The sequence below is a fragment of the Chenopodium album genome, chromosome 12 (genome assembly GCF_948465745.1).
Source record: "Chenopodium album chromosome 12, dcCheAlbu1.1, whole genome shotgun sequence".
In the NCBI taxonomy this organism is placed as follows: Eukaryota; Viridiplantae; Streptophyta; class Magnoliopsida; order Caryophyllales; family Amaranthaceae; genus Chenopodium; species Chenopodium album.
Genome location: NC_137845.1, coordinates 55180795 through 55208741, shown reverse-complemented (window position 1 = coordinate 55208741; position 27947 = coordinate 55180795). Strand labels below are relative to the sequence as shown.

Here is a 27947-nt window from a genome sequence, read left to right as displayed (position 1 = left end):
CTTATTGATGTTGGAAATATTTAAAAAAGATAATAAGTAAAAGGATGAAGATAGTGGGAAGTGATGTGGAAGAAAGAGAGTGTGATGTGTCAAGTGGAGGAAAGGAGAGAGAAATTGAGAAAGGATTGTAGCATCCTTTTGTGAATGCTGGTGCTCTTCAAAACTTTTTTTTTTCTTTTTTTTTTAATAAACTTTATGTTAATATTATTTGAAAAAAATATTTCATGTCAATTTGTATTGTAATACATTGTTAGTCAAAATTAGTAAGTAAGAGAAAGTCAAACATGTCAATTTGGGAGTAAAAATCTTGTGCTAGCAGCATTACTATTCAGCATTCCAAATGACTTCATTTTGAAAACGAATATGATGAAATTTGGGTTTAGCTCCAATGGCTTCCTATGCCTCTACAACTACTTCTTCCTCCCTGGTTTTCGACGCATTTCAACATCTTCTTCATCAAACGGAGGTAATACTTCTTCATCTTCTTCATTTGCGAATTTCTTGGTTGAAAATCTGGGTTTCTCCAACCACCAATCTCTCTCTACTTCCGCTACACTCTCTAATCGGCGGAAAATTAGTGGGGCGAAGCTGGTCATTGATTTCAATTGGGTTAATAAAGCTGAATCTGTTATTCATTTTCTTAAGCAAATTGGTTTTCAGCAATCTGATATTAGGAAAATTGTATGTGATGAACCCCGGATTTTACTTTCTAGGGTTAGCCAAACCCTAAAACCCAAAATTAAGCTTCTTAATGATGTGGGTTTATCTGGGTCTGATCTTGTTCAAGCTATTGTAAGAAATCCTTCAATATTGCGCCAAAGTTTGGGTCCTGCAATTCATGCTTTTAGGACTGTTCTGGGTAGTGATGAGAATGTTGCTCGGGCTATAAAAAAATCGCATTGGATTCAATTTAACAAAGCTTCTAATTGTTTGATTCCGAATGTTGAGTTGTTGCAAAGTTATAGTGGAATTTCTGGTGAAAATATTCAGAAACACATTATTCGGCACCCTAGTATCTACTGTATGAAGACAGATTTGTTCCAAAAAATCTTGACTAGGGTTGAAAAGAAGTTGGGAATTCCTCCAAATTCTGTCATGTTTTTTTATGGAATACAATGTGTTGCTGCATTAAGTGATCAGAGTATCGACAATAAATGTGAAATTTTAAAGAGCTTTGGATGGACTCAATCTGATGTCATGGAATTGATCAGGCGAAATCCTTTGTGCTTGACATCAACAGAGGAAAAGCTCAAGGAAAAATTGGATTTTCTGATAAACCAGCTGGGTTGTAAGCCGGATTACCTAGCATCCCAGTCTTCGTTTTTCACTTATAGCATAGAGAAGAGGTTATTGCCAAGACACCAAGTCTTACAGGTTTTGAAGGAGAAAAGCCTGATAAAAGAGCATCACCTTCTTTCGAGTGCTTCTGTCTTGAGTGAGGCTAACTTTTTGAAAAAGTTTATTTTGCCTTTTGAGGAAATCCATGAAGTTTATGCTCAGCTTACTGGCTCCACAGTCGAATCGCTCGTTGCAGGAAGAGTTAAAGGCCAAATCTGAAGTCTGAAGATGTCATCGAGTTTGTTCTAGTGCTGCTAGATGCAAGTCAGTGCCATAAGGTATTAGGCCTTGTTGAATTTTAGATTTTTTTTTTTAATAACATCTATCAATATTCTCTCAGTATCTTTTCCTTGTTCGTGTAACAGTCATTACTTATGTATGTTGACCCGTAAGGTTGCTATTAACTTATTGTTAGACATTTTTGGGAAGGTTTAATTGCAAGAGCATTACTTTGTTGCTTAACAATGAGTAGATGTTAAGTTGTATGTATAATATAGGGGGGGGGGGGGGGGGAGGTAGATATCGAGTTTCTTACTAATAGGTTTGGGATTTGGTGTTTTGCATACATGCTGTCCCTTTTACGTGAACCTCTGATTTCTTGATCAATGTTACATATGCCAGAATTTTATTAGTAGATCATTGCTTTGTTGACTGTTATGACAATTTCATTGGGAAAGTTGGCGTCAATTATTAATAGTTGATACAGGGATGTGTAACTCTTTTCCAAACTAATCTTATAGAAGCATATTTTATCGAAAGTTGAAATTGTAGTATCTAAGTTGAAGTGTTAAAACTAGTGACAGTTGTTATTAGCCTATTTTCAACTAATGGCGTCAATACATGTCCCTTTCTGTTAATTTTTTTTGATAATTTACACATTTTTATAAATAATGAAGAAGTTTGTATCATTTGCCCCAAAAATATGGCAACACACAAGCATTAAGAAAAAGGTAATGTTTGGGAGCTCTATGGAACAAAAAGATTGCATAATTAGGTTTGATAGCTCATGGGAAAATAGGCACAAACAGGAGAGGTGCAGGGTGGACTGCAGACTACAGCACGAGAAGTGAGCATGATGCTTGGGTACTTTTAGTATTTCTAACAGTGTCTAGGAAGCAGTGGCAAATGCCTGCATCAAAGCTCTAAATTGGAGCTGAGGAATAGGGTTTCTTAGAATTTTAGTCTACTCTAAGTCTCTGACTCCAGTAAATTAGTCTCTATTCTACGTAGCCTTCACACATGGGATATATCTATTCACTGGATTATTGGGGCAATCAACCAGCAACCGGTTTGGGACAAATATTCAGGTTTGCAATATTCGATAAGTTGAGAGATCTTATAGATAACAATTGTCGTGCTTGTTTCGCTCTGCTGTCTGCACACTCTATCCAATCATCAAGCATTTTTGGGGCTCCAAAGGAATTAGGCCCCAGAGAACATGGAAACCTTCGACATCTGAGCAAGGGTATGAACTCCTATTTGTTCTTAGTTTCTATTCTGTATATATGTTAGCAGGCTAATTTGTGAAAGATCATCTTGGTTTTGAGCCTTTGCTTGTAAAAAAAGGTTCTTTGAAAAAAACCCTAGCAAGTTACTGGATGACTGAGTTTGCTTGCACATCATCTCCTGCCTGCATCTGCTTCCTTGTTATATCTTGTTTGGTTATTTTCTTTATCTGATATTTTTGTGTGCTTTTGAAGAAAGCAGGCAAAACCAGGTTGCGTTATGAAATTGGATTTGAGGAAAGCTTATGATATGACACAGACCCTTGTAGAAACTGAGAATCTCCTCTCGAATCGCATCTGCATCAGTAATTTGGTTTCCACTCCTGTCATGCAGCATATTTCTTTTGTTAGTGGCAAACCTCTTCTGAATCTTCGCACCTCTTTATAACTTCCCCCGGTCTTCGGCCTGAGCTGTATGAGGCAGAAACTCGTCTCACGTACGGTTCGAAGGCCGAGCCCCACCCCAGCAGTAATGGTGCGGCTTAGGTCAACTAACACAAAGAAGATACAGTTCACTCAACGATTGCCTTTGGGTTCCGAACTCCATATGGGGAAGGAACGTTGGGGAGTTTTTATGGTGGTTTATCTCTCGTGCCAGAGTATTCCATTCTGTTTTTCAGCTGGATCCGGGCTTGGCTCGGCCTGAAACAACTGTATCTGTCTTTTGTAGAGAGAGAGAAGGGCTTTTTGCGAAAGGCTATCAACGTAGACGTATATAAAAAAGTGAGTATGCGTGCAGAGTGTTGAATCGGCGAACAACCGAACCCTTGGGACCTTCTTCAACCCCAGGATGTGATGAGTCGACATCGAGGTGCCAAACGACTCCGTCGATAAGAGCTCTTGGGAGTCATCAGCCAGCAAACCCACTGAGACACCTAAAATTACGACAAGTGTGGATCAAAGGCATAACCATGCAGACTCTGCGACGTCACCCGATGCCACTACAACTCTTTTGTTGATCCATTGTCCTCCCCTTCTTCCATTCCCTTGGATGTGCCCTCGAGAAATTGAAACTTAGAAGACTATGTCTCCGAGTGCGAATCTAAATCATGTCGCCGGACGACTTTGTCTTGCAAAAGCTTAATTACTGGATGACTGAGTTTGCTTGCACATCATCTCCTGCCTGCATCTGCTTCCTTGTTATATCTTGTTTGGTTATTTTCTTTATCTGATATTTTTGTGTGCAAGATTTTTTTTTTCTTCCCTATAGATGGAAATTGGCCTGTTTTGCACAATGTTTTTGAGTACTGAAATTAGAGAAAAATCAATAGTGGCTAGTAGAATGACACTGAAATAGGAGTCTTCTGGCTTCATCATCTAGTTACTTCAGGCACTTCATCTGTTGCAGGCTTGCAGCTATTACCTAGGCGCTTCATCCTAACATTTGTGGGACCTGCAATTCATGCTTTTAGGACTGTTCTGGGTAGTGATGAAAATGTTGCTCGGGTCATGAAACAATTGTATAAGGTTAAATTTTGTGATGCTGCTAATTATTTGATTCCCAATGTTGAATTGTTGCAAAGTTATTGTGGGATTTCTGGTGACAAACTCCAGAAACGTATTATTCACAGTCCTAAAACTTACTGTGTAAAGAAGACTTCTTTTAAAAACTTCTTGATTAGGGTTGAAGAAAATTTAGGGATTCCTCGAAACTCTGGGATGTTTGTTTATGGAATAGAATGTGTTGCTGTATGTAGTGATAAGAATATCTACGATAATTGTCAGGTTTTTAAGAGCTTTGGATGGACTCAATCTGATGTCATGGAATTGATCGGGCGAAATCCTTTGTGCTTAACATTAAACGAGGAAAGCATTAAGAATAGATTGGATTTTCTGATAAACCAGCTGGGTTTTAAGCCGGATCAACTTGCATCCATGTCTTCATTTTCCACTTATAGCATAGGGAAGAGGTTATTGCCAAGACACCGAGTTTTACTGGTTTTGAAGGAGAAAGGGCTGATAAAAGAGCATCACCTTCTTTCTAGTGCCTCCGTCTTGACTGAGGCTAACTTCTTGAAAAAGTTTATTTTGCCTTTTGAGGAAATCCATGAAGTTTATGCTCAGCTTACAGGCTCCACAGTCGAATCGCTCGTTGCAGGAAGAGCGAAAGGCCAAATTTGAAGGTGTCATTGAGTTCGTTCTAATGCTGCTAGATGAAAGTCAGTGCATAAGGTATTAGACGTTTATAAACTTTAAAATTTTCATCAAAACATCAATATTGTCAATATCATATTCTTGTAGTGGGAATGTTTGATTGCAAGACATTACTTTACTGCTTAACTATGAGTCGAAATTGAGTTGTATGTATTTCAGTTGTTTAAAAAAGGGGTGGGGTGTAGATACCTGGATCTTTACTAAAATGTTTGGGATTCATTGTGTTTGGTGTTTCACATACATGTCTTTATGTGAATCTCTGATTTCTTGATTACATTGCTAGAATTTATTGAAGATGGTTATTATACTTTGTTGACTGCGACGACACAAGTTGTCGCTAATTATTAATAGTTGATACAGGGATGTGTAACTCATTTCCTTACTAAAACATCTCTTGGGAACAACATTAATTCCCAAGTGACTATTGTGAAAATCGATTCTCTTACGATTGTGAGGGAGATTCAACACCTTGATCTAGATATTACTCGGTGTTAATTGGTGCATGCTAATTATTAATAGGTGCATGCAAATGCATCCAACTGTAAAGCTTTTGCTTCCTTTCTTGATCTAGATATATTTATCTTTTCAGTAGAAACCTTCACCATGATGTTAATTCTGCCTTCATCATGGCATAGAGGGAAAGCTGGTCAGAATAAACCACCAGTGATGTTTTTAACCATTTGGTTATGCGATATCAAAATACCCTTTACCTATTTATACCTTTCTGAAAAACTTGTCTTTTAAAGAGGATGTGACGATGCGTTAATAATGGTGCAGTTTTAAGCTAGCTATAGTATTGATGCCTATACGTCTTTGCATGTATCTTCTGATATATAAGTAGTATTTAACCCCACAAAAGCACCTATAAATTGTAGAAGATCAATATTATAGCTTCCTGTATGGTGTTCTGAAATTTATTGTTTCTGCTGAGAGACTATATTCGATATCACCTGCAGCAGAGTTCCAGTTCCTTAGGTGCTAAGGTAGTATTATTTTTCAGAGTAACAATTTTGTGTGGGTTAGTTTAGTGTAATTAAGCCTTGTGTTTAATAAAATTGTTGGAGTTTGAACATAAGGGTTTGTTTCCCTCCTTTATGCTCGTGTTTGCTTCCTTCTCTTATGAGGAATACTGTACCCTAAGTAATACAAGGTCTTACGAGTAGGATTATTTTGCAGTAATGTGTTTGGAGTAGCTTTCTTTTGTCAAAGTTCTTGTATATAATAGGCTCAAAGATCTTGATTCCCCAAGGGATGATTTTGAGTCTTTATCCATTATTATTGTACAACTACTTAAATTTCACAAGAACCTTTTGCACTCTGAATCTTTGGTTCATATGGTCTCCAGAACCTCTAAAAAGTCTTCTTAGGCAAGTACAAGCTATTTCGTGTTGATTTCCTTGTTGAAATGAATGTGCATTGCAGATGTGCTGAGTTATTCTTCTGAAGATGGTCCTTTGACAGGCAGAAGTCTAACTAGCAGCTGTTGGAAATGGAGCATTGTGCAACTTAAATTTTTTATTCTCTGCTGGTGTATTATTGTATGCTCCCATTGATAGTTTCTGTCTGTATTGGTTGAATTTGCAAATAGCTGACTTGTAAATATTAAGCGGCCAAGTTAGTAGCAAAGCGTTGTTGGATGGCCAGCATGTTCAAACTTCATAGATGCTTGTGAATTATCGTCCCATACATAGGAGATTGACATAACAATAGCTTTATGATGTTATTGAGCTTTAATTTTATATGGAGTGCTGGTGATTGACATCCAATTCTCGTTTGAGATTGTATTTGAATCAGGCATATTTAGTGTATCTTTACTTTCGAAATTTCTAGCCCACATCACTTGTTCTAATCTTCAAGTAATTGAAATTTATTTTGATATAATAAACTCGTAATCAATCTATACTTTATATTTAAGATTGATCTTGGATATTGTGTATTCAACATTCAGGTACATGCTTTATAGCTCGGCCATGATACAGTGTATACTGTATACTTCATCTTTATAAAGCAAAGCAATGATTAACTATTCAATCAATCAAAGATTAAATGTCTTTATTGGATAATCAACCGCAGCTTCATTGAGAGGTTGATGATGAGGTGAGTAATTGTAGTCCAAAGAAGGGTCATTATAGATATCCCACCAGTTGTTCACCAGCGTTTTTACGACTTCTCTGCCCATGTTTTCTACCTTCCCAGTGTACCTTCATGCCTTCGACCCTGCCGCGCATTAGTGCACCACCATATATTTTGGATGCCAATCACATGGGCATTACCATGTTGTACTCTTTTGGTAGTGCCTTGAACTTGTCCTTGAAGTATTTGTTCAAGAAGTCCTGGATCATATAATTTTCCATCAACCAAACTATTAATGAATTTATAAGATTTAAGTAAAATACTCCGTATAATTTTCCAGATTTGGGGCTGTTATAAGCTGAATGAACTGACTTGTCCATGAGATAAAGAAATTAGGAACTGAATTGAAATGAAATTAACCTGAAAAGAACATACCAATGTTACTCAAAACTGGTCTCAACGATCCCAATTTCAATTCCTTAAGAGCAAGTTTAGCTCCAAGTCTTAAAACTTGATTGTGACATCATTTTTGGTAGTCCCCATTGAAAATGATGTCATTAAATTCTTGTTAAGACTCACTATGACTTACACAAATTTATCACTTTAGCCCTAAAACTTAAATATTTGACATATTATATGTAGAAAAGTGTAAAAATAAAAAAAAAAGAAGGGATAATAAAAATAAAAGTGATCAAGACTCAACTTGAGACTTGCTTGAGAATTTTGAAGAAAAATGGGAAAAGTATTTAGTACATGTCTTAAGACTCAAATGATGATATCACCCCAAGACTTAGGGCTAAACTTGCTCTACTATTAGGTTTGTTTAAACCGATTTCAATTTTGACTTATAATTGTAAGATCCAATCACAAATAATTATAGATCCGGGTCTTAAAATTTTAATCCGATTTGCTCACCAAAGTAGAGGTGAATCTAGTTTACAAGAAAAGAACACAAGTAGCATGTAATATTTCGTACGAAATGCTCGAAAAACGAAAGGATGAAAATTTGGTACAACTCCAAGTCCAATGGCAGTGTCAATGGCTTCCGATTCCTCTACAATTACTTCTTCATGCCTGGTTTTCGACGCATTTCAACATCTTCTTCATCATATGAAGGTAATACTTCTTCTTCGTCTTCTTCATTTGCAAATTTCTTGGTTGATAAACTGGGTTTTCCAACGACCAATCTCTCTCTACTTCCGCTACACTAGCAAGTCGGCGGGAAAGTGGACAGGCGAATTGGGTGAAAAATGCTAATTCTATTGTTCAATTCTTAACGCAAATTGGTTTTCAGCAATCTGATATTAGGATAATTGTATGTCATGAACCCCTGATTTTAGTTTCTAGGGTTAGTAAAACCCTAAAACCCAAAATTAAGCTCCTTAATGATCTGGGTTTATCTGGGTCTGATCTTGTTCAAACTGTTGTATGGAATCCTTCAATGTTGCGCCAACGTTTGGGTCCTGGAATAGATGCTTTTAGGACTATTTTGGGTAGTGATCAGAATGTTGTTCGAGTCATGAAACGATCGGGTTGGATTCAATTTGACAAAGCGTCTTATTATTTGATTCCCAATGCTGAGTTGTTGCAAAGTCATTGTGGAATTTCTGGTAGAAAAATCCTGAAATACATTATTTATCAGCCTGGTGTTTTCAGTATGAAGACAGTCTTGTTTCGAAAAAACTTGATTAGGGTTGAAAAAAAGTTGGGGATTCCTCGAGATTCTAAGATGTTTTTCTATGGAATACAATCTGTTGCTGTTTGTAGTGATAAGAAAATTGACGATAAATGTGAAATTTTTAAGAGCTTTGGATGGACCCAATCTAATGTCAAGGATTTGATTAGGCGACATCCTTTGTGCTTGACATTGAAAGAGGAAATAATTAAGGAAAAATTGGATTTTCTGATAAACCAGCTGGGTTATAAACCGGCTTGCCCAGGTTTTCAGTCGTTAGCATAGAGAAGAGGTTATTGCTAAGACACCGAGTCTTACAGGTTTTGAAGGAGAAAAGGCTGATAAAAAAACATTACCGTCTTTCTGGTGCTTCTGTCTTGACTGAGGCTAACTTCTTGAAAAAGTTTGTTTTGCCTTTTGAGGAAGTCCATGAAGTTTATGCTCAGCTGACAGGCTTTACAGTTGAATCGCTCTTTGTAAAAGGCCAAACCTTAAAGATGATGTCAAGGTCCAATGCTGCTAGCTGCAAGTCAGCGCATAAGGTATCGGGTGTCTTTAAACTTTAGAATTTCCACTAAAACATCTATTACTATTGTCAATATCATTTCCTTGTAGTTTGGTATGTTTGATTGCAAGACATAGTTTGTTTCTTAACAATGAGTAGAAATAAACTTGTATGTATTTCATAAATGGGGGAGGGGGGTGGGTAGACCCCGAGATCTTTATCATAAGGTTTGTGGTTCATTATGTTCTGTGTGTCACATACATGTCCTTTTTTTATGCGGACCTCTGATTTCTTGATCAATATTACATTTGCTAGAATTTCATTGAAGATGGTTACTATGGTTTGTTGACAATCTTAGGGAAGTTGCTGTAAATTATTTATAGTTGATACAGGGATGAGTAACTCTTTTCCTTACTAACATAGAAGCATATTTTACCATAAGTTGAAATTTCAGTATTTGCTTACCGAGTACTTCGTATTAGAACTAAAGACAGGTAGTTGATATTATCAATTTATGAAGCATTTAGTCATTTACCTTTACCATTCCCATTCATTCTCTAATCTTAGTGGTTGGACTTACCTTGATTTCCTGTAATCTTGTTATCATTGATTAGCTTAAATAAAACTAAAACATGACAGGCTGATGTTTTGGTCTTTTCTTTTACTAAATGATTTTGCAACCACCTTCCTGTGTATATTATCTTAAATTGGTAGCAGTTGGCCAGTAGCTCAGTCTATATAAGCTTTTGAAGGCTTGAAAATCTACTATAATTCCAGAAAGATACTATACAGTCCTGCTACCTGCAGCTATTCTTGTGAACAATGTTAATTCCAAGTGACTCTATTGTGAAAACTGATCCTTTTATGATTGTAAGGGAGATTCAACACCTTGGTTAAAATGTTTAAAAATGATGATTTAGGTGCATGCAAATGCGTTTAACTTTAAAGCTTTTGCTTCCTCCCTTGATCTAGATATATTTATCTTTTCATTAGAACCCTTTGCCATGATGTTACTTCTGCTTCACCATTGCATAGAGGGAAAGGTTGTCAGAATAAGCCACCAGTGATGTTATTTACCACTGGGTTATGCTACTAGTTTGATTTATCAAATTAACCTTTTTGGCTTTTCCTGTATATGTCATCCTGATTTAATTGTTTCTGTTAAGAGGATGCGTTCATGGTGCAGAGTCTTAAGTAGCTTCAGTATTGATGGCTATATGCATTCCATGTATCTTTTGATATAGTATTCAACCCCATAAAAGAACCTATAAAATTGCAATAGGTCAATATTATAGCTTCCTGTATGATATTCTGGAATTTATCGTTTCTGGTGAGCAACAAGTTTCTTGGAAAAAAAAAGGTTCCAGTATCATATGTACTGTTGAAGTTGTATTTTTCAGAGTAACAATTCTATATGGGTTAGTTTAGTACTTTAGTGTAACCAAACCTTGTGATTAATAAAATGATTGGAGTTTGAACAAAAGGGATTATTTACCACCTTTATGCTTGTGTTTGCTTCCTTCACTTGCGAGGTCAGCTTTGACCATGAATTTGTTTTATATATAGAATTACATACAATTGCCGTGCGTAAATCATCATGTTGATAAAAAAAAAATTGGGATTATCGCTTTGTTATGTGAAGGAAGTTTAGTTTTTTTAAGTATTTTTCTGTCAACTGTATTAAACACTGGATCTGAGCTCAGCTTTTGGAGAAAATTATGAGCCAGATTATATAATCTAAAATATTATTGTCGGATCTATGAAACTGTATTGATTTTGGTCTAATTTAATGCAGTCAAAAAACAATTGATAACATAAAATATGGAGTAGAATTATTTTACTTTAATGTACTTGAGGCTCTATTTTTTTTTTTTTTGTGGGGGTGGGGGGGGGGGGGGGGGGGGGGGCGCAAGGTCAGAGTTCTTGTATTCAGAAGGCTTTGGTTCCCTAAGGGATGATTTTTGAGTCTATATCTATTATCTAATGTGCAACTACTTAATTTCACAAAAAACTTGAATCTTTGGATTATATGTTATTTTTAGCCAAATGCATGCTATTTCGAGCTGATTTTTATGTTGAAACGAATGTGCATTGCAGCTTGCAGGTGTGCGGAGGTGTTCCAAACATGGTCCTTTGACAAGCAGAAGACATGTTACTGGCAGCTGTTGGAACTGGAGCATTGTGCTAACTTTTCACTTGCTGGAGTATTGTATGTTCTCATTGATAGTTTCTCAGTATATTGGTTGAAAATGCATATAGCTGACATCTAATCTTAAGCCTCCAAGTTAGTAGTAAAGCAACGTTGGATACTTGGATGGCCGGCATGCTCAAACTTCGTAGATGCTTGTGAACCATCGTCTTAGACATAGATCCCATGTGTGGTACAGGTACTGGATATTGTCTTTACAATAGCTAAATGATGTTTTTGAGCTTTGATTTTTGGTAAAATGCTGGTGATTGACATTCAATTATGTTTGAATGTTTTTGAAACTCTGACTTGTTCTCATGCATATTTAGTGTGTCTTTAATTTCCAGTTTTCTAGTCCACTTCACTTTATCTAATCTTCTCGTAATTAGTTTACTTCGTATAATATACTTGTAATTAAACTATTCTTGATACGGTATTTAAGATTGATCTTTGATATTGTGTATTCAACATACAGAGTACATACTTTTGTAGCTTGACATGATACATAGTTTATACCTCGTTGTATGCTACTTTTTGGATCTTTGCCTTGTGACTGACTAAACACTAGGAAATGACCTTAGACAAATGTCTTTATTGGATAATCAACAACTGGTTCAGTGAGAAATTGAGCCAAGGAATAATTGATGTAGTCCAAAGAAGGGTCATTATACATATCCCACCACTTGTTCACCAGCATTTTTACGTCTTCTCTGTCCATGTTCTCTTCCTTCCCAGTGTACCTCCATGGCTTCGACCCAGTCGCGCAATAGTGCATCACCTTCACCTTGCTCAACTCCACCTTGTCTGGATGCCACCACAACATGGGCATCACCATGTTGTACTCTTTTGGTAGTGGTTTGAACTTGTCCCTCAAGTATTTGTTCAAGAAGTCCTGGATCATATAATAATTTTCCATTCCAAATTATTTTTGAGCATGATTTAAGATTCAAGGAACATATATTTTAGTTACGGACAATTTGTTGAATCTAGTACGAAAAATAGTAGTGAATTTAATTTGTGCCTAATTAATATCATTTAATCCAATTTTCAATCCATATTTTAAATATGGTTCTTGTAAGATTTGAACTCATGACCTTTAGCTTAAACTCTAAGGTGTTAGCCACTAAGCCATGCCATTTAATAATAATTAAATATTAATAAAGATTTTTATCATGGAAATAATGCAGTAACTCGGGACATTATTCGGGTTTAAAACTAGTTGGTTAATGAAAATAACACAATTATTTTGCTAATAATACCTGCTCAGCAAAGCAAGTGGGAGGAGTCTCTTGGAATGTATTAAGCATGTCAAGGTAAGTGGGAACATTAGGCTCAAAGACGAAGAAGCCGGAGTTGAAGTAGAGGGGAGGAGGTGGTCCGAGCTCGGAGGTCGGCCACTCAACCTTCTCCGGAGAGTGCTGGCAATAACCAATCTTAAATTGAGGGGTCATTCCCCAAGAAGGGTCACAAAAACAGTCCAAAACTGAATAGAAATACCCATTTGGTAGATCAAACAAGTGGTCAATGTTCTCATTTACTTGCATGTCTGCATCTATGAATATCATCTTCTCATACTCCACAAACTGCATATAACAAACATATTCAGTACAACTTGTTGCTACATGTAAACTTACTAATAAAGTCTAGTGATGGATTTTGAATTAAAAAACAGTACGGTCTCAACCTTTAATTTCTAAAAAATATAACAACTTAGGGTCTGTTCTCTTCAGCTTAATTTCAGTTCAGTTTAGCTTCAATCAGTTCAGTTCCTAATTTTCTTCTCTCATAAAATATTCAGTTCAGTTCAGCTCCAACCAGTTCAGTTCAGCTCACTTCAGTAAATCAGAACAGGTCCTTAATCATTGTACTCAAAATACAATAAAATTAGGGAGGAACCCTATAAGCCTCAATGTATATCCTTCTTGAGTATAATGTAAATTGTGCAAATTGAAGATATAATAGCACGATCAATTCGAAAATGTCATAATAGCACGATCAATTCGAAAATTTCATTTGGATGTAAAACCAAATTTTATGAAAATAATTAATAGAAATTGTTAAAAAAATATACAAGCAGAAATTGAGACTAAGCAAAAAATTATATACGTATTATCTTTTTTCTCATATATGTTAAATAAAAATAAATAAATAAATAAAATCTATAATCAACCTTACCTTTTTTGTACTAGTCTAATCTTTTTCCTCCTATTATTGACTCTAACATTAGCATGCAAGATGCAACATAATAATGCAACATATCTGTGAATTTGTAGACTTTGTACTTTTTTAGTATCTATAAAATTTTCATACGTGTAAGAGGGACCTTTCAAGGGGCTAATTAGTTATTGAACTTAAATAATCTTGTTTTACTTACAAAAATTATTGGGAGCGGACATAGTGATTAGCTTTGAGCGAGTGATTAAATGCACAAATTAATTCAATATTTCAGGCCAAGATCCATCACTACCATATAAGCAATAATTTGCTGAAAAAAAAATGCATACAAATAATTCTTGACAAATGGATGACTCTATTTTACCATATTACATAATTCGTATATCATTTGTGAAACAAAGAATATCTCTTTGTTGCACATAATAAAAAACAAAGGTAGTATTACCTCCCAAACACGGAGCTTGAAATAGTTGATGACAAAGTAGGCACGAGCAAAGTCCATATGATTCATGTCGCCCTCTGGTGGAGAGAGCGGTTGAACCTCCCTAATAACACAACCTTGAGCTATTAACAACTGGCGGTCCTCCTCTGGTACGTCAGGAAGCACTGCCACAACCAACGACGGATAGGCTGTCTTAACCTTCCTTAGACCCTTCACTACGCCTACCACCCCCTTCACGTAACCACCTTGGGCACCCGCCAAGAAGGTCACGTATGCATGTTTGGCCATTATTGAATAAGATTTTTAATGAAGAATATGAAGGGGAGAGATTAGAGGAGTTCTAGAAATTAAATGACCACTAGCTAGTTATGTATGCATTGATGTATTACTTAAAATCTTTACCAAGTCGATGACAAGTTATAATCCCTACGTCCAACCGACAAATCATATCTCACCAGTCCATAATTATTACAAAATGATTAATAATTATACTCCAAATAAAATCCTTGACTCGTGAAACTTGATTGCCAACAAATTTTATATATTTTAATTTTTTATTTTTTTTAACGCATATATATTTTAATTTCAAAGCATTGAATTGAATATTGGACATGATTTATTATTATTGTTATTATTATTTATGATAAAACGTGAAACCATACCATCATTACATGCAATCAACATTGTGATGGATGTCAAATAGTTTAATTGCATAAACTATTACGAGTGGTAAAAAGACTAGCAACTAGTACGTGTGATCAAACTCTTTGTACATCTTTTAGCACTCAAAATATGTTAGAAAAAATGGTCAAAATTTCTACCATTTCATTTCAATAAACTGCATTAGCTTTGGCTACATTTTAAATTAATTTACAATATATAATGTTTACATGTAAGTTGTTACATTAGTCTCAATATATATTTTTCAAAAATAAACATTTTGTTATGTTTACCAATAGATAATTAAATACTTCATATGTTTCAAAAAAAAAAAAAAAAAATACTTCATAAATCAATAGTCAAAATTGTGCAATTTTTGGACACAACTCACAAGAGAAGTTATAGAGAAAACCTCAAATCTGAAAAGCAAATTCCTTTTGATTAATTCCCTTAATGTCGGATTTTTCTCCAAAAATTGATAGTATGTTAAAAGCAACTCCAATGATTGATTAGAAGGATGCTTGCTTACTGCAAATTTTGTCCAACTGAGTTCATGCCTTAAGGTTAGACCAAGTCTACAAATGGTCCAAATTATATTATATGTTTAATTGCACAATCAATAATAGAAGTTAAATCAATAATCAATTGTAAAATCATATCAAAGCTGAAGAGATATGTGGCCAAACCAGAGTCACAAACTCTTATTCTCCAACAGGCAAGACCAAAAATTGTCCAACTAAAAAATCCAAACTACTTGGGCCACTTAGCCATACTTAACATTATAATAATACATCTGTTTCGTATTATTTGCCCGGTCATATTATTGATCACTAAATTGAAGATCATTGATCTTGTCTTAAAATACAATAAACTATAATTGAATCTGCGAGGCTTTAGGAAAAACATCACTTACTAGGATTTACGACAATGATGGTTAGGTTGCTCAAGAGCACAGATTGGCAAGCAAATTTGGGCCAAAGATGAAAGAATTACAATTAACATAGTCACATACCAAAATGTAGGCCAAGTATAGCTCAAAGCTTATTCAACAACCCTTAAACTAAGTTCCACGCAATTTAGATGACATTGAACTATACACCAAATACTTTTATCTTTCAAAAGATAAGCAAGGCATACATCAATAAAATTGGATGAATGGACATAATTTATCATGACATTAAATCAATTAATCAATCAGAGCCTTAATCTGGGTTGGCCACATTAACTAAAAGTGATTATTCCGTATAATCATCAATACATTATTAATATTAAAGAAAAACTTGGGGGGAAAAAAAGAGTGAAGGAACTTACATATTTTTTATTTTTATTTTTTATTTTTTGGACGGAAGGAACTTATAAATTAAGTACTAGAACGCAGTGTCAAGTTGTGAACTTATCAATTGTATGGATACTTTTGAACTTCCTACAGAACAACCAAACTAGAATCTCCTGACCTCACAGAGTCAATGATGGTGGTTCAAATTAGAAATCATGGGATCTTTAGCATCTTAGCCAACTTCCTGCTTCATGGGAGTTATTGCATGGTCCCGGACCAATATTCTATCTCGCAAAAAGATCGTTACTACTATATAACTTTTAAAAGACTTTACAAAAACTAAGACTTAATGGCAGTAATAAACATACAAAATATATGGAACTGGATGAATTTATACATAAGCCTAATAGTAAGCGTAAACAACCTTGCATTGGAATCTACAATTCACTAAGGAGAAGAAAACTTTTGGCATCTTTAAAAAGCCTAAACAATACCAAAGCTTGTTCAAACCAAACAAGTGTAAGATATATCATCCGTACATAGGGGAAAAAAAACAAGAGCAACATATATAGAGTCAATATATGGCAAACCACATAAGGAAACATAACATATGAAATATCTAAGGCAGTTCCTAGCATTTAGTTGGAACGATGCGAAATAACATAATAGGTTCTTTATACAGAGATTTCATTGAAAACTAACTCAAATTAGATCGTCCATCTCAATGAAATGATTAGACCAGTCAGGAATTTGGGTAGATGTATCAGACAAATCGCCCCAATCAATATTCAGGCAAGAAGTATCAGCCAAATCCCCCAATCCGTTGAATATATCGCCCACATCCCCAGCATCCTCAATGAAATACTTCAAAAGCCTGTCCACCTCATCCTCTGTCATTCCAGCAGCATCGGAAGCAGAACCCACAGCACTAGGAGAAGCAGTCGCAAATCCCACAGAAGTTGCAACAACATTAGGTGCATCCACAGTTAAATGTTCATCATTTGGTATTCTTGCAGAAGTTGCATTGTCAAGTGGAGTACCCAAAGAAGTAGCAGTAATGTATGGAGTACCCATAGAAGCTGCAATAGTACTTGGAGAAGCCACATTAGTGGCAGCAGCATCAGCAACGAGAGTACCAACTGGATAATAAGCATGTGGAGCACCCACAGATGAAGTTAAAACAGAACCATCAGGGCTATCAGCAACACCACCACAAACCGTATCATGCAGCACATGTCCAGATGCTCTCTCTGGCACATTAGTATCATCGGTGTCACTGTCCCATTCTTCTTCCACAAATCGAGCCCCATAATCTTCCCCATTCTTTGGACCTAGCCCACTTTTTTCAAATATTTTACAAATGACATATGAATCTTGTGGCACACCTTTGTCGGCAAGCATTTTGTCATCCAACCTAAACTCATGCATTACCCAATTAGTCCTTTCCCCTTTCGGAGCCTTCCCTCTATAAAATACCAAAGTTTTAATCTTTCCCACAGGACGAGAAGCGTACATTGCAGTCCTATCGTTCCCTGTTGACTTCCAATATCCCCATTCAGTAGCCCTATTGGCCTTACCTCCATTAGGGTATCTCTTTACTCGAGGGCAGAAGAAATACCAGTTCAGATCCTTTGTTTTAATACATGCCATTGCAGGAAGATCCCACGGGGCAAACCTATACACATCAACCTCAGAAATCATCTGGGCACCCAGAGATTTACCCAAAACCTTCCTCTTCAAATAAAACATGAACAACTCCTCATCCGTGGGGTGAAATCGAAACCCCGGCGGACAAGATTTACTTCCTAACAATCCTTCCATAATTCAACACTAGCAAAAGTCCACTTTCTTCTTTTCTTCTTTTTTTTTTTTCCCGATCAATCTACTTCCGAAACCAGAAGGTTTCTTTTATACCAATTAATCTATTTTCCACAACCACTAATAATTCAGACTTCAGAGGCTCAAGAGCAAGAGCAATTGCAATTTGCAACACAATAACCAATCAAGAGATCAAAGATCGTAACAATAATCAAAGGAGAGGAAGAGAGATCAGAGATGAACAACTCACTCTCCGATGATTAAGTCAACGGCAAATAATTACGAACCCCACCACCAACGTACCCTCTTGAAGAATGAACAATCAAATAAAAGAATCCACAAATTTTTCTTCTTCAGATTGATAATAGACATGGATACCTGGAATTTTCACGATCAACATATTCAATCATCAACAAAAATCACAACTTTCGCTCAGAAAACCCATAAAAAAAAAAAAAAAACAAAAAAAAAAAAAAAAAAAAATTCAAATCAACCAAAACTACGCCGGTCAAATTTTGACTCGATCATCAATCAAATTCGAAAAATCACAAAACTTGATCTTTCTAACGTAATTTATAAAACAACAATTCAAACAAACATTTCAATAATCCATATTAGACAAACCCTAATTTGACTATACGTACTAATAAATCAACGACAAACCCTAGATTGAGATATTAATATTCAACGATTAAAAAAAGGTAAAATAAAAAACCAAAAAAGAACAAGATTGCTACCTCAAAGCTAGTCGAATGGAGGAGAGAGAAAATTATCAGAAATCGCTACGAGGAATTGAGAGAGTACGAGCTTCGATGGAGGAGAGAGAAAACATGAGATTGCAGCGTAAGAATGAAGTTACGGTGAAAAAAAAAAAAGAATATATATGGAGACAAATGAACTATTAACCGTTGATCTAAATGATATAGACGGTCGTAATTGGTCTTGTTTAAGGGTTTTTTTTTCTTTTATTTTAAAGATTTGTTTAAAAGAACTTGTTTTCAAGTAAAGAAAGTTTATCCATACATACTACGAGATCGCCAAAGTGGACTAAAAAACAATACTATGAGTAATTGAGTAGATATTAATACTCCTTGCTTTCTTCTAAAAAAAACAATACTCCATTCACTGTCAGTACGTCTTGTGTGCGGCTAGCCTTATCATTTGACCACTTGTAAAATAACAAGGTAACCTCTATAACACTGATGTGGTAATTCCTGTAATATTGACCAAGTTTCTCCTATAACATTGACGAAGTAACTCATGTAAACTTGAACGAGTAACCTCTATAACACTAACAAAGTAACCCTTATGATGGATGGTCACACCATGTGACCAGCCACATATAAGACTTTGTGATACACTAACTAAGGTTCCCTCCATTTAGATGTCATTAAAAGATTAAGGGTAATGTGAATAAGAAAATTTTCCAAACTAAAATTAGAAAAAAATTTATTTTGTGATAATGCAAAGTTTAAAAAATGACTTGTTAGTTGTTACTCATTAAAGGATAGAGGTGAATAGGTGATACGTAAAAGAGTACGTCTCGATTCAAAGTTTCAAGTGATTATAAAACAAGAACTCATAAGAAATTGAAAGTTATACTGTATACATTGGTACAGTTGAGGTGAGGCATAAAAAACACAGTCGGATATTTGATAACGAAAGACAATTAAGCAAATGAACTACTACTCTACTAACTACTAAGGTTCAAGAAATTAATAATGCATCATAAGGAAGATTAGCTTTTGTGGTTAGTTGCAAATTCATGCACTGGGAGTTTTGAGCCGAGATCCAACTCCCGTTCTTCTCACCTGAATTTCACAGCTTCAACTAATGACCCTTATCCAACCAAGAGTAGCAATGACATACAAAAACAGATTAAAATCAATATCAATGAGAATCAACTAAAGTAAAGTAATACAAAATGATAAACGCGGGTTAAAAAGAGCAAACTATTCATTTGAGTTATATCTTATCATGCTTCAGTATTGACTCTGGCATCATCTCTCAATGAAAAATGTAATTATCAAAATTTTTGATGAATACAAATTGTGGTTTCAAGTCATGCTAGTCTGAGTAAAGCTCGCTATATCCTGTAATATAGCAACTGCAAGAAATCAACAATGAATGTATCAGGGTGTATACTATCTTTTACAAAAATCTGTGACAGTGATGAGGAATTGGATCCAAATCGTTCTCGACTATTATTTTCCATTTGTGGCAATAAAATCTGGAGAAGGGAAAACAAGAACAGATATGAAGTTTCAAGTCGTTGTCCCCCCCAGGTGGTCAGCGATGTATCCAAGCAATTTCAAAATTGAACAGCATCTGCAACTAACAAGTAACTAAAATTTACACGCCACGCCGACCATATGCAAGAATTTGACCAATCATATTATTCACCTGGAAAAAAAAACAACAAAATGAGAACTTTTTGTCACATGAATTTCCATAGCCAGTTTATGCTCAGAAATAAACTAAGCGGGTTGCATTCTTCAACTTCACAGTGTCCATTACTGGAGGCTTAGAACAGTCAGAAGTCCCTATATTGATACTCAGAGGTCATTTATACTTATATGAGACAACCCTAAAAATGTCAGGAAACTGGTTGCTCCATAATGGAAGTTAACCTGCAGAATGTTTCAAGACTTTCAACTAATTCTCATCAACCATAATTTTGACTTCAATTCTTGAGTAAGGGAGAAAATGCATTTCATAAACCTTATCCAACTTTGCTGTGTTGTAACCCACCCAAACCACATAACAACCAAACATCCTCTGGATAACAAGAGGTCATTAATTTGTCTGTCTCAGTCAATTTGGCATCATCCTTCTAATTTCTTAGCCGTCTACAATCATGTATGCCACCTATATATAGCCATAGAAGCCCTAAACAATAGCCAAAAAGAAATGATAGAAAAGCAACATACATTATTTAAGTTAGGTCATTTGACAAGAATTTTGCTAAAAAAAAACCCATAAACATAGTTTAGTAGCTAGGATTTTTGAATCTTTAAAAACCAAATAATCTTTGGCATTCTTGGTTACAAGTATCGATAAGGATTTATTGAAAATTTTCCAAATTAAAAACACTAACTACTAGAGTGGCCGAATGAGTTTGAGAGGGACTACAAAAGAAACATGGCTTATCATTCTGGAACGGAGTCTTCCTCCAAGTTGTTCTAGTTATAAATTTCTGGTTACTGAACAGCTAGTGCAAGTCAATGCGATATGGAGGAAGGAGCATTTAACATACAAATCAAGAGGCAGTTTTCCTATGCTTCTATGTCTGATTTGGTGATTTGTCAGCTCTTTGGCAGGCATAAAATCAATAGACCCTAACTTCATGACAACAAAAGTAAAACCCACAATTAAAGTAATAAGTTGGCTCTAACATACATACAATTATAACTTAGTCCCTGTGGCAGCTGTTTGCCTATGTAGCTCTTCAAAGAAATTATTCTCATGCACTGGTTCAACATCCCGCCAAGTTAGAACTAATTTCTTTGATACACTGACATGGTTGAAAGAGTAATTCATTAGAAAAGGCCAGACAAATTTGTTCAATAATACTATTGATTGCTAGAAAGTACTACACTACTATGTTGTCATCAACATATTACAATTAAAATAAAATAAACTTCGATTGGAATTAACAGGAATAAACAGTACCCTTAGAGGGAGACAATACCCAATTTAGAGAGGTGGAGTAGACCCGACAAAGGGGCATTTGTTTTGGGTAATTAGGGAAGGGTAAGTGAATCAAAAGAGTTCATTCCCACAGTGTTTGTCAGGTTCAGTTCATCATTCCCTTTCCTTCCTCCATCCCTCACCCCCCCTCCCCCCCAACCCTACCCCACCCACCCCCCTGGGTTTTCACTAACTCTCTCTCTCCTCTACCCACCATACTCACTTTGTCACTGACCACCACATGCACCCACACCACCATTGCACTCAATCACCCGCCATTCAATCCCTCCACCAGCAAGCAGCAACGCCTTACCAACCACGAAAAACGCCTTCTATCCAACCCCTCCATCACCGATTCTCTATCTTACCAACCACCACTAAACCTACCCATCCTCCACAAAATCAACACAACCACCACCCATAACCAACTAAACTGCCACAAAATCCACTCATCACTAATAGTCACAATAAAGCCTTAGTCGCAAAAAGATTTGAGGTCGGCAAAAATGAATCCACAAAATCCACTCATGATCCACCAAACCCCCCTCTCAAATCTTATACTCCCATGAAACAACCCATCCACCCACCTTAAAAAGCCTCCATTCACACAACTACCCACCCGACCACCACCAAAAAAAAAAAATTCCACCACCAAAAAAGCCACCACATCCATCTTAATAACCACCACTCACACAAGAACCCACCTAACTCCCCCCCACCCCCCCCCCCCCCCCCAACAACCATATAGGCATATACTCCCCCAATCCTAGCCAGCCACCTTAATAAACCACCACCCATCCATCCAACTACCACAATTCCACAAAAGAGCACACCCAACACCGCATCCATCTTAAAAACCCACCACCCATCAAGAACCCATCTAATGCACCATGGAAAACACCCCCATGCATTTGGGAAACCCACTCAAACACCAATTCAACCACCACCATAAATAAAAATTATAAAATATATAAATTAATAAATAAATAAGAGAGGATGAGAAATATCCCTTTTATCATTAATCATGGCTTTAAATGGTTAAATTACTTAACCATGAGTCATGACCTGATGCTTTAAAACCTTAGTGAGTGGCCTATGGCCAGTAGGATGTTAGTGAAAAGGAAGGATAGGCGGGCCATTGGGAGTAGAGTAGTGGTGGAGAATGTAGAGCTGAGAGATGCTTGAGGATTAGCGAATTAAGGGAAAGGTGGAGTAGAAAAATAAAACAAAAATTACACCTTAATTATAGTGCACTTTAGCTTGAAGTCATATCACAAAACAGAGCAACTTCTTGAGCTAACTCCCCTACAAAGAATAACCAACCTACAACATTTATGAATGCTTTTGGGACCTTTGTCCAAATAAATAAATAGGTACTCACCCTAACCTTTCGAAGGAAGCCTAGACTAAACTCAGAAACAAAGTAAACTTAAAACTGTAATGAATATGAATACTGATTAGTGCCAAGAAAAGAAAGTGAAGAGGCAATGTCTTCAACCATAATACCTCTCCTTATACGCCCATTCCACCTCATTCATTCAGGATTAGCAAGAGAAATGAATGAAGGGCAGGAATCTTTCTTTCTTTTTCTTTTTTTTTTTTTTTTTTTTTTGGGGGGGGGGGGGGGGGGGTGGGGGGGGTGGGGGGGGGGGGTGGGGGGGAGGGGGCTAATCGGGGTATCTTTGTAGAGAGAATGAGAGATTTGAGCAAGATTGCATTAGAGAGGCAATTTACATTTCAACCTCCCCCATGCATAAAAGATAAAACCTACACTCTATTAGCCCACTACATGTATGCATAAGCTTTTATTGATGATGAATGGCAACAAATGAATGTGCTTTCATGTAAGATAGAGCTTAATCGTTTAAGAGAGCAGTTGACTAAAGATTAGAAAAGGGTTGAAGCTGTAGATGTTTATTGGGATGTAAAGCAGTTTAAACCACATTGAAAAAAAAAATTATATCAACATGTCGCAGCTGATTTACCTGGCAATACTTGGAAACACAACGATCAATGCAACTATTTTCACCAAGATTGAGATCGCCTTCCTTGTACCTGAACAAAATATTGAAAAGTTTAATTTGTCATAGATTTAGGCAACTCCAATTGGGAAACTTAAGAACTCCATAACAGAAAAAATGTCTAGAATTTTTTTTTTTTGTACATATACCTTTTCTCAACACATTTATTGAAGCAATTATGGGTAAGCCTGGATCAGAAACAAGAATATGTCAAACAAGAAGCATAGAAATAACAATTATAAGCTAAAGTAACAAAAATTTACGCTGGAGTGCATGACCGACTAAGGCAATAAGAACCATTGATGGCTACATGCCTACATAATAAGAAAAGCCATATTGTTCGTTGACAAGGCCGCCTCTATATAATTGAGCCAGGTAATCATTTGTAAATATCGAGAATATAATAGGTCACACTATAACTAATGACTTTGATTTTTAGTAAAGGTGAGGTAAAGAAGAGTAAAGTGATTTCCAAGTATATAAAATCAAGTGTGACATACTTGCTGAACAGCTCTACTCGATGTTCCATCTCACCTATTGCTGTGCCAATGATCTACACAAGTGTAGAGAGTGAGTAAATATTATGTATAAGCAATTAGCAAAATATTAACTAAAAAAAAAAAAAACCAATAATAAAATTGACAATTCCTCGTAACAATTACACATGCTTGAAATGACATCCCTTGCTTATCATTATTGTAAACAGGAAACGCCTTCCTTTCTTTTTTACCCATTCAGGCAGGCAATTGGGTCAGTGCCAAACCCAAACAGTTTATTTGCCTTGACTAAATAACTTACAAAGAAAGTATCTCCCGTATAATGTCATATTAGTGTGACAGTAACTAAAGTCAAAAGATAACAACTACAGCATTAATAACACATACAGTCAACATCGAGCCTGGAGGAAAAAAACTAATCCCCATCCCCAAATCAAATACTCACTGTCCCTTAATGTTTGCCCCAATTTCTTTTATAGTCCGTCCCTTTAAGTTTGCTTCATACTTTACCCTCACACCAACTACATTGGTCCCACCACTTTTCTCTCTCATCAAATTTTCCCCACCAAAAATTAAAAAAGTGACTTAACCCCAAGGGGGGCAAACAAAAGGGATGGAGGGAGTAAATTATCTACTATGTTCTCCTATGATTGGTATATTCGATATCAAAACAAACAATAGCTAGAAAAGTAGCGCACCTTTTGCTTATGCAAGGCAAGTTTAAGGTCGTCCATCTTGACCTAGAATTCCATAATCCAGATAGTTTTCACCAAGGTTAGCTTGTTACAAAATATGTAAATAAAAGCTATGGGCATAAACAAAGAACCTCTTGCTCCTCAACAGTAGAAGGGACATTGCTGTTGGCCAATGCAGCCTGTAAAGCCATAACAAATCCATCAGAGAGAAACCAAAATCTAATTAATACTGACCAAAACAGAAGGTAGTTACGAAAAAAAGTAGCAAACCTTTTCCTTATCCAAAGCAAGTTTATGGTCGTCCGTTAAAATCTGAAATTCAGATAATCTTCATAAAGGTTAGCTTGCTACAAAATGTGTTAATAAGAGTAAGGGAAAAATGCTAAAAACCAATGTACCTCTTGCTTCTCAACAGTAGGAGGGGCATTGTTGCTGCCCATTATGACCTGTAAAGCCAGAACAAATCGATCAGTGAAATTGATTCCTATTATTTTTCACCAATTCATCGAATAAGGGTGACTAACAAAAGCAAGCACTCATTGTCTTAGAGACAAAAGGAATTGACTAATGTCACCCAAAAAATACGCAACCAAACACTTCCTGATTTCATAGCTCTGTATATATACTAGTTGCTTGAAATGACTAATGACATTTCCTCTCCCTTCTTCCCACTCCTTCCAGCATAAGAAGACCACCATTCATTCATCCAGAAATATTAGCAACTGCTTATTACTACAACGGAGTTTTATAAGGTGCTGAAATAACATGGAAGAATGATAAGGTATTCTTGCAAATTTATACAAAGTTTCTACCAGCAAAAAAGTTTTTATCCTGATTTTTTCATGATACATTACCAGCTACTTTGTGTGGCTCAAAATAAACAAGTCCCTTACTATAATTTCACAAATTTCAACTGTTTGAACAACTAGTTTACCAAACAATGTCAATAAAACCAAGTTAACTAGTATATTTTTCCGAGCTTTTCGATCATACTGCCTACCAAAGAACATTTAGGTTTCAAAAACGACCAATCTTCAGTTTCATGTCCAACAAGTACCACTAATGTTTACTGTAAAAATTAACTTTTAAATACAAATACGACGAAAGTTATATATGATGGAGGAATCGAGAATTCTAGAAATAACAAAACAAGTGCAAATACCCCTAAATACATCATTCTCTCCAGACTCCAATCAAAATAACAAAACAATCCCAAGTTCAAGATCACTTAACAGAAATTTCATCATAAAAACATGAATACACAATTATAACTAAGTCACAACAAAGAATGTTCAATGTTCATATATAGGTCTCATAAAAAAAAACACATAATTCAAGAATCCCAGAAAGGAGAAAAGCTTCATTTGCATAATTACTTCCTGCTTTTAATTGAAAGTTTCTTCAATATATTAGCAACCAAATTTAACTCAAAGTATTCTAGCATAGAATATGAATAGCAAAATTCTAACCTAAGAAAAATTGAATTATAACAAATAGTAAAGTAATCAATCCAACCTAAATTGAATCAAATTAACACTACATTGTGAAATCGATAATCGACGATTAAAAGAAGAAGGAAGAAAAATCTTACCTGAAAAAGCTGGTTTAATGGAGGGGAGAAAGCTCAGAAACTGCTTCAATGGAGAAATAATGTTCCTTCTTCTGTATTTTCAGTGAGTATTGTCTAGCGGCTGCTCAATGAAGTATACACATACGTAGTGTTCAAACAAGACAATCTTTTTAAAATGGCCGGGTTTCCACTCGGTAGCCCAATTTGACTAGTGTTCGGCATCTCCGCATTCACAAATCACAATTAGACTTGTTAATTCAGGTTCCCTGGTCGAGTTATGTTTAGATTTTAGATCGTTTGGGTCAATTTTGAATCGTTTGGGTCAGGCTTGGATTTTCTCTCAAAGACTTGAATTTGGGTTCTGATCGGGTAGGATTATTGGGTCGGGTCCAAAATAAATAGTTATATTCGTAAGTTTAATTTGTCACATCATTATTCCCAAACTTAATAAATTCAAGCTACTAAATGAATGCCACAAAAGTACTTTATATGGAGTAGTTACTAAACATAACTTTTTGACAAAGATGTTTAAGGAGAAATTTCAAGTTTCTCAACGTGAGTAACAAACTATGGAGTATGTTTTTCAAATGATAAATAGGCCGTGTTTAGGCTGCAATTACGACTTTAAGTCTCTTGGTTATGTATAGCAATACACCACCCTTGTAGGGTATATATAGTAACTAGCTAGTATTTCCTTGTGGATTAGTTCTCTTCATCTACAACTGGGGGCATAGAGACTATATAAGTAAAGCTCTATTGTCAATAAGATCTAGTAAAAACACTGCACCTTATATAATGTCGTCTAATAAAATAAAGATATTGCAAGATAAATTCAAATAAGATAATATAAAGACTAACAAGAGAACTCACTCCTCAAAGTAACCCAATTGTAAAATTGATCCGATCCCTTAATGGTTGAAAGGTGCAATCCTTCTCACCAGATCAGACCAATAAAATTTGACATGTTTGTCATCAACTAACTTAACAAGCAAGTAAGTTTTTACGCGGAAACTTCTAGTGTAGTTCATGAGATAACAAGTCAACCACCAAAACCGGTGGTGAGCTTTGAATAATATGCAAGTCGATGGTATTTTAATCAAGATGTCAACCTGTCACATAATGTAAGATCAACCTCCAACATGCATATATAGTTGTAACTAACAGTTCTAAAATCAAACACTTCTAACTAACAGTTCTAAGTTCACAGCACAACACACCAATAATTATACACAAATCACACTTTAGCTTATACCTCTGGGATTATTCACATCGATCAGGTACGAAATTAAAAATTTTTACCTTTAATTACTTTTGTTTTAATCATATTTTTGTTTATGTAATTACTTTTTAAAGCTTGCATTTTCTCCCATTAAAAAAATTGATAAACAATAATTCACGTACTAAAATGTCGAAGGAATAGAAATTTCGTATGCATACGAATATAATGTATTCTTTTGAATAAATAGATGTATTGTATACCAATTTAATGATTATAATTACTAGCTACAACTTGTAGGCCGAATATTATGGAGTAATTAACATGTAAATATGTTGTTGAAAGGTTGGGTAAACTACATAGTTCGTTATTATTGTATCATATATGATCATAATTTTGTAATATGTAAAAATATTGGGAGGTAAAGAAGTTTTTTAGTGCAATTCAAA

The 27947-nt window shown here is 35.6% G+C and overlaps 3 protein-coding genes, 1 long non-coding RNA gene and 1 pseudogene across 10 annotated transcripts; 2 read left to right on the top strand and 3 right to left on the bottom strand.

Moving 5' to 3' along the window:
* The first annotated feature begins 345 nt into the window (after window positions 1-345).
* LOC145570652 (transcription termination factor MTERF15, mitochondrial-like) lies at window positions 346-6763 on the top strand. Of its 4 annotated transcripts, XM_081629787.1 has the most exons (3): window positions 346-1616; window positions 3039-5015; window positions 6420-6763. In XM_081629787.1, exon 1 carries the CDS (start codon window positions 364-366, stop codon window positions 1555-1557), a length of 1194 nt encoding a protein of 397 aa, XP_081485913.1. In that variant the 5' UTR covers window positions 346-363; the 3' UTR covers window positions 1558-1616; window positions 3039-5015; window positions 6420-6763. The 4 variants fall into 4 exon arrangements, 3 of the variants coding, with proteins under 3 accessions (XP_081485913.1, XP_081485914.1, XP_081485912.1); XM_081629788.1 differs by lacking the exon at window positions 6420-6763 and having other exon boundaries at window positions 4569-5300; XM_081629786.1 differs by lacking the exon at window positions 6420-6763 and having other exon boundaries at window positions 3039-5300.
* A 1244-nt stretch (window positions 6764-8007) lies between these two features.
* On the top strand, window positions 8008-11718 carry LOC145570654 (uncharacterized). Its single transcript, XR_014096546.1, has 2 exons — window positions 8008-9287; window positions 11348-11718. It is a non-coding gene; the product is annotated as an uncharacterized LOC145570654 (long non-coding RNA).
* Window positions 11719-12015: 297 nt separating this feature from the next.
* Window positions 12016-14400, bottom strand: LOC145571412 (galactinol synthase 2 pseudogene; annotated as a pseudogene). The gene is made up of 3 exons (XR_014096575.1): window positions 14059-14400; window positions 12698-13021; window positions 12016-12330 (listed from the first exon to the last, which is right to left on the bottom strand). The product of XR_014096575.1 is annotated as a galactinol synthase 2 pseudogene (transcript).
* Window positions 14401-16421: 2021 nt separating this feature from the next.
* Window positions 16422-18680, bottom strand: LOC145570651 (NAC domain-containing protein 82-like). Its single transcript, XM_081629785.1, has 2 exons — window positions 18547-18680; window positions 16422-18187 (listed from the first exon to the last, which is right to left on the bottom strand). The coding sequence occupies exon 2, from the start codon at window positions 17810-17812 to the stop codon at window positions 16694-16696; it is 1119 nt and encodes a 372-aa protein (XP_081485911.1). The 5' UTR covers window positions 17813-18187; window positions 18547-18680; the 3' UTR covers window positions 16422-16693.
* Window positions 18681-19814: 1134 nt separating this feature from the next.
* On the bottom strand, window positions 19815-26437 carry LOC145572679 (mitochondrial import inner membrane translocase subunit TIM10-like). 3 transcript variants are annotated; one of them, XM_081631644.1, is made up of 9 exons: window positions 26304-26437; window positions 25111-25158; window positions 24983-25040; window positions 24844-24891; window positions 24716-24757; window positions 24021-24073; window positions 23670-23708; window positions 23485-23554; window positions 19815-20212 (listed from the first exon to the last, which is right to left on the bottom strand). In XM_081631644.1, the coding sequence occupies exons 2-9, from the start codon at window positions 25137-25139 to the stop codon at window positions 20162-20164; spliced, it is 390 nt and encodes a 129-aa protein (XP_081487770.1). In that variant the 5' UTR covers window positions 25140-25158; window positions 26304-26437; the 3' UTR covers window positions 19815-20161. The 3 variants fall into 3 exon arrangements, with proteins under 3 accessions (XP_081487770.1, XP_081487771.1, XP_081487772.1); XM_081631645.1 differs by having other exon boundaries at window positions 24983-25024; XM_081631646.1 differs by lacking the exon at window positions 19815-20212 and adding an exon at window positions 21229-21323.
* Window positions 26438-27947: the final 1510 nt, after the last annotated feature.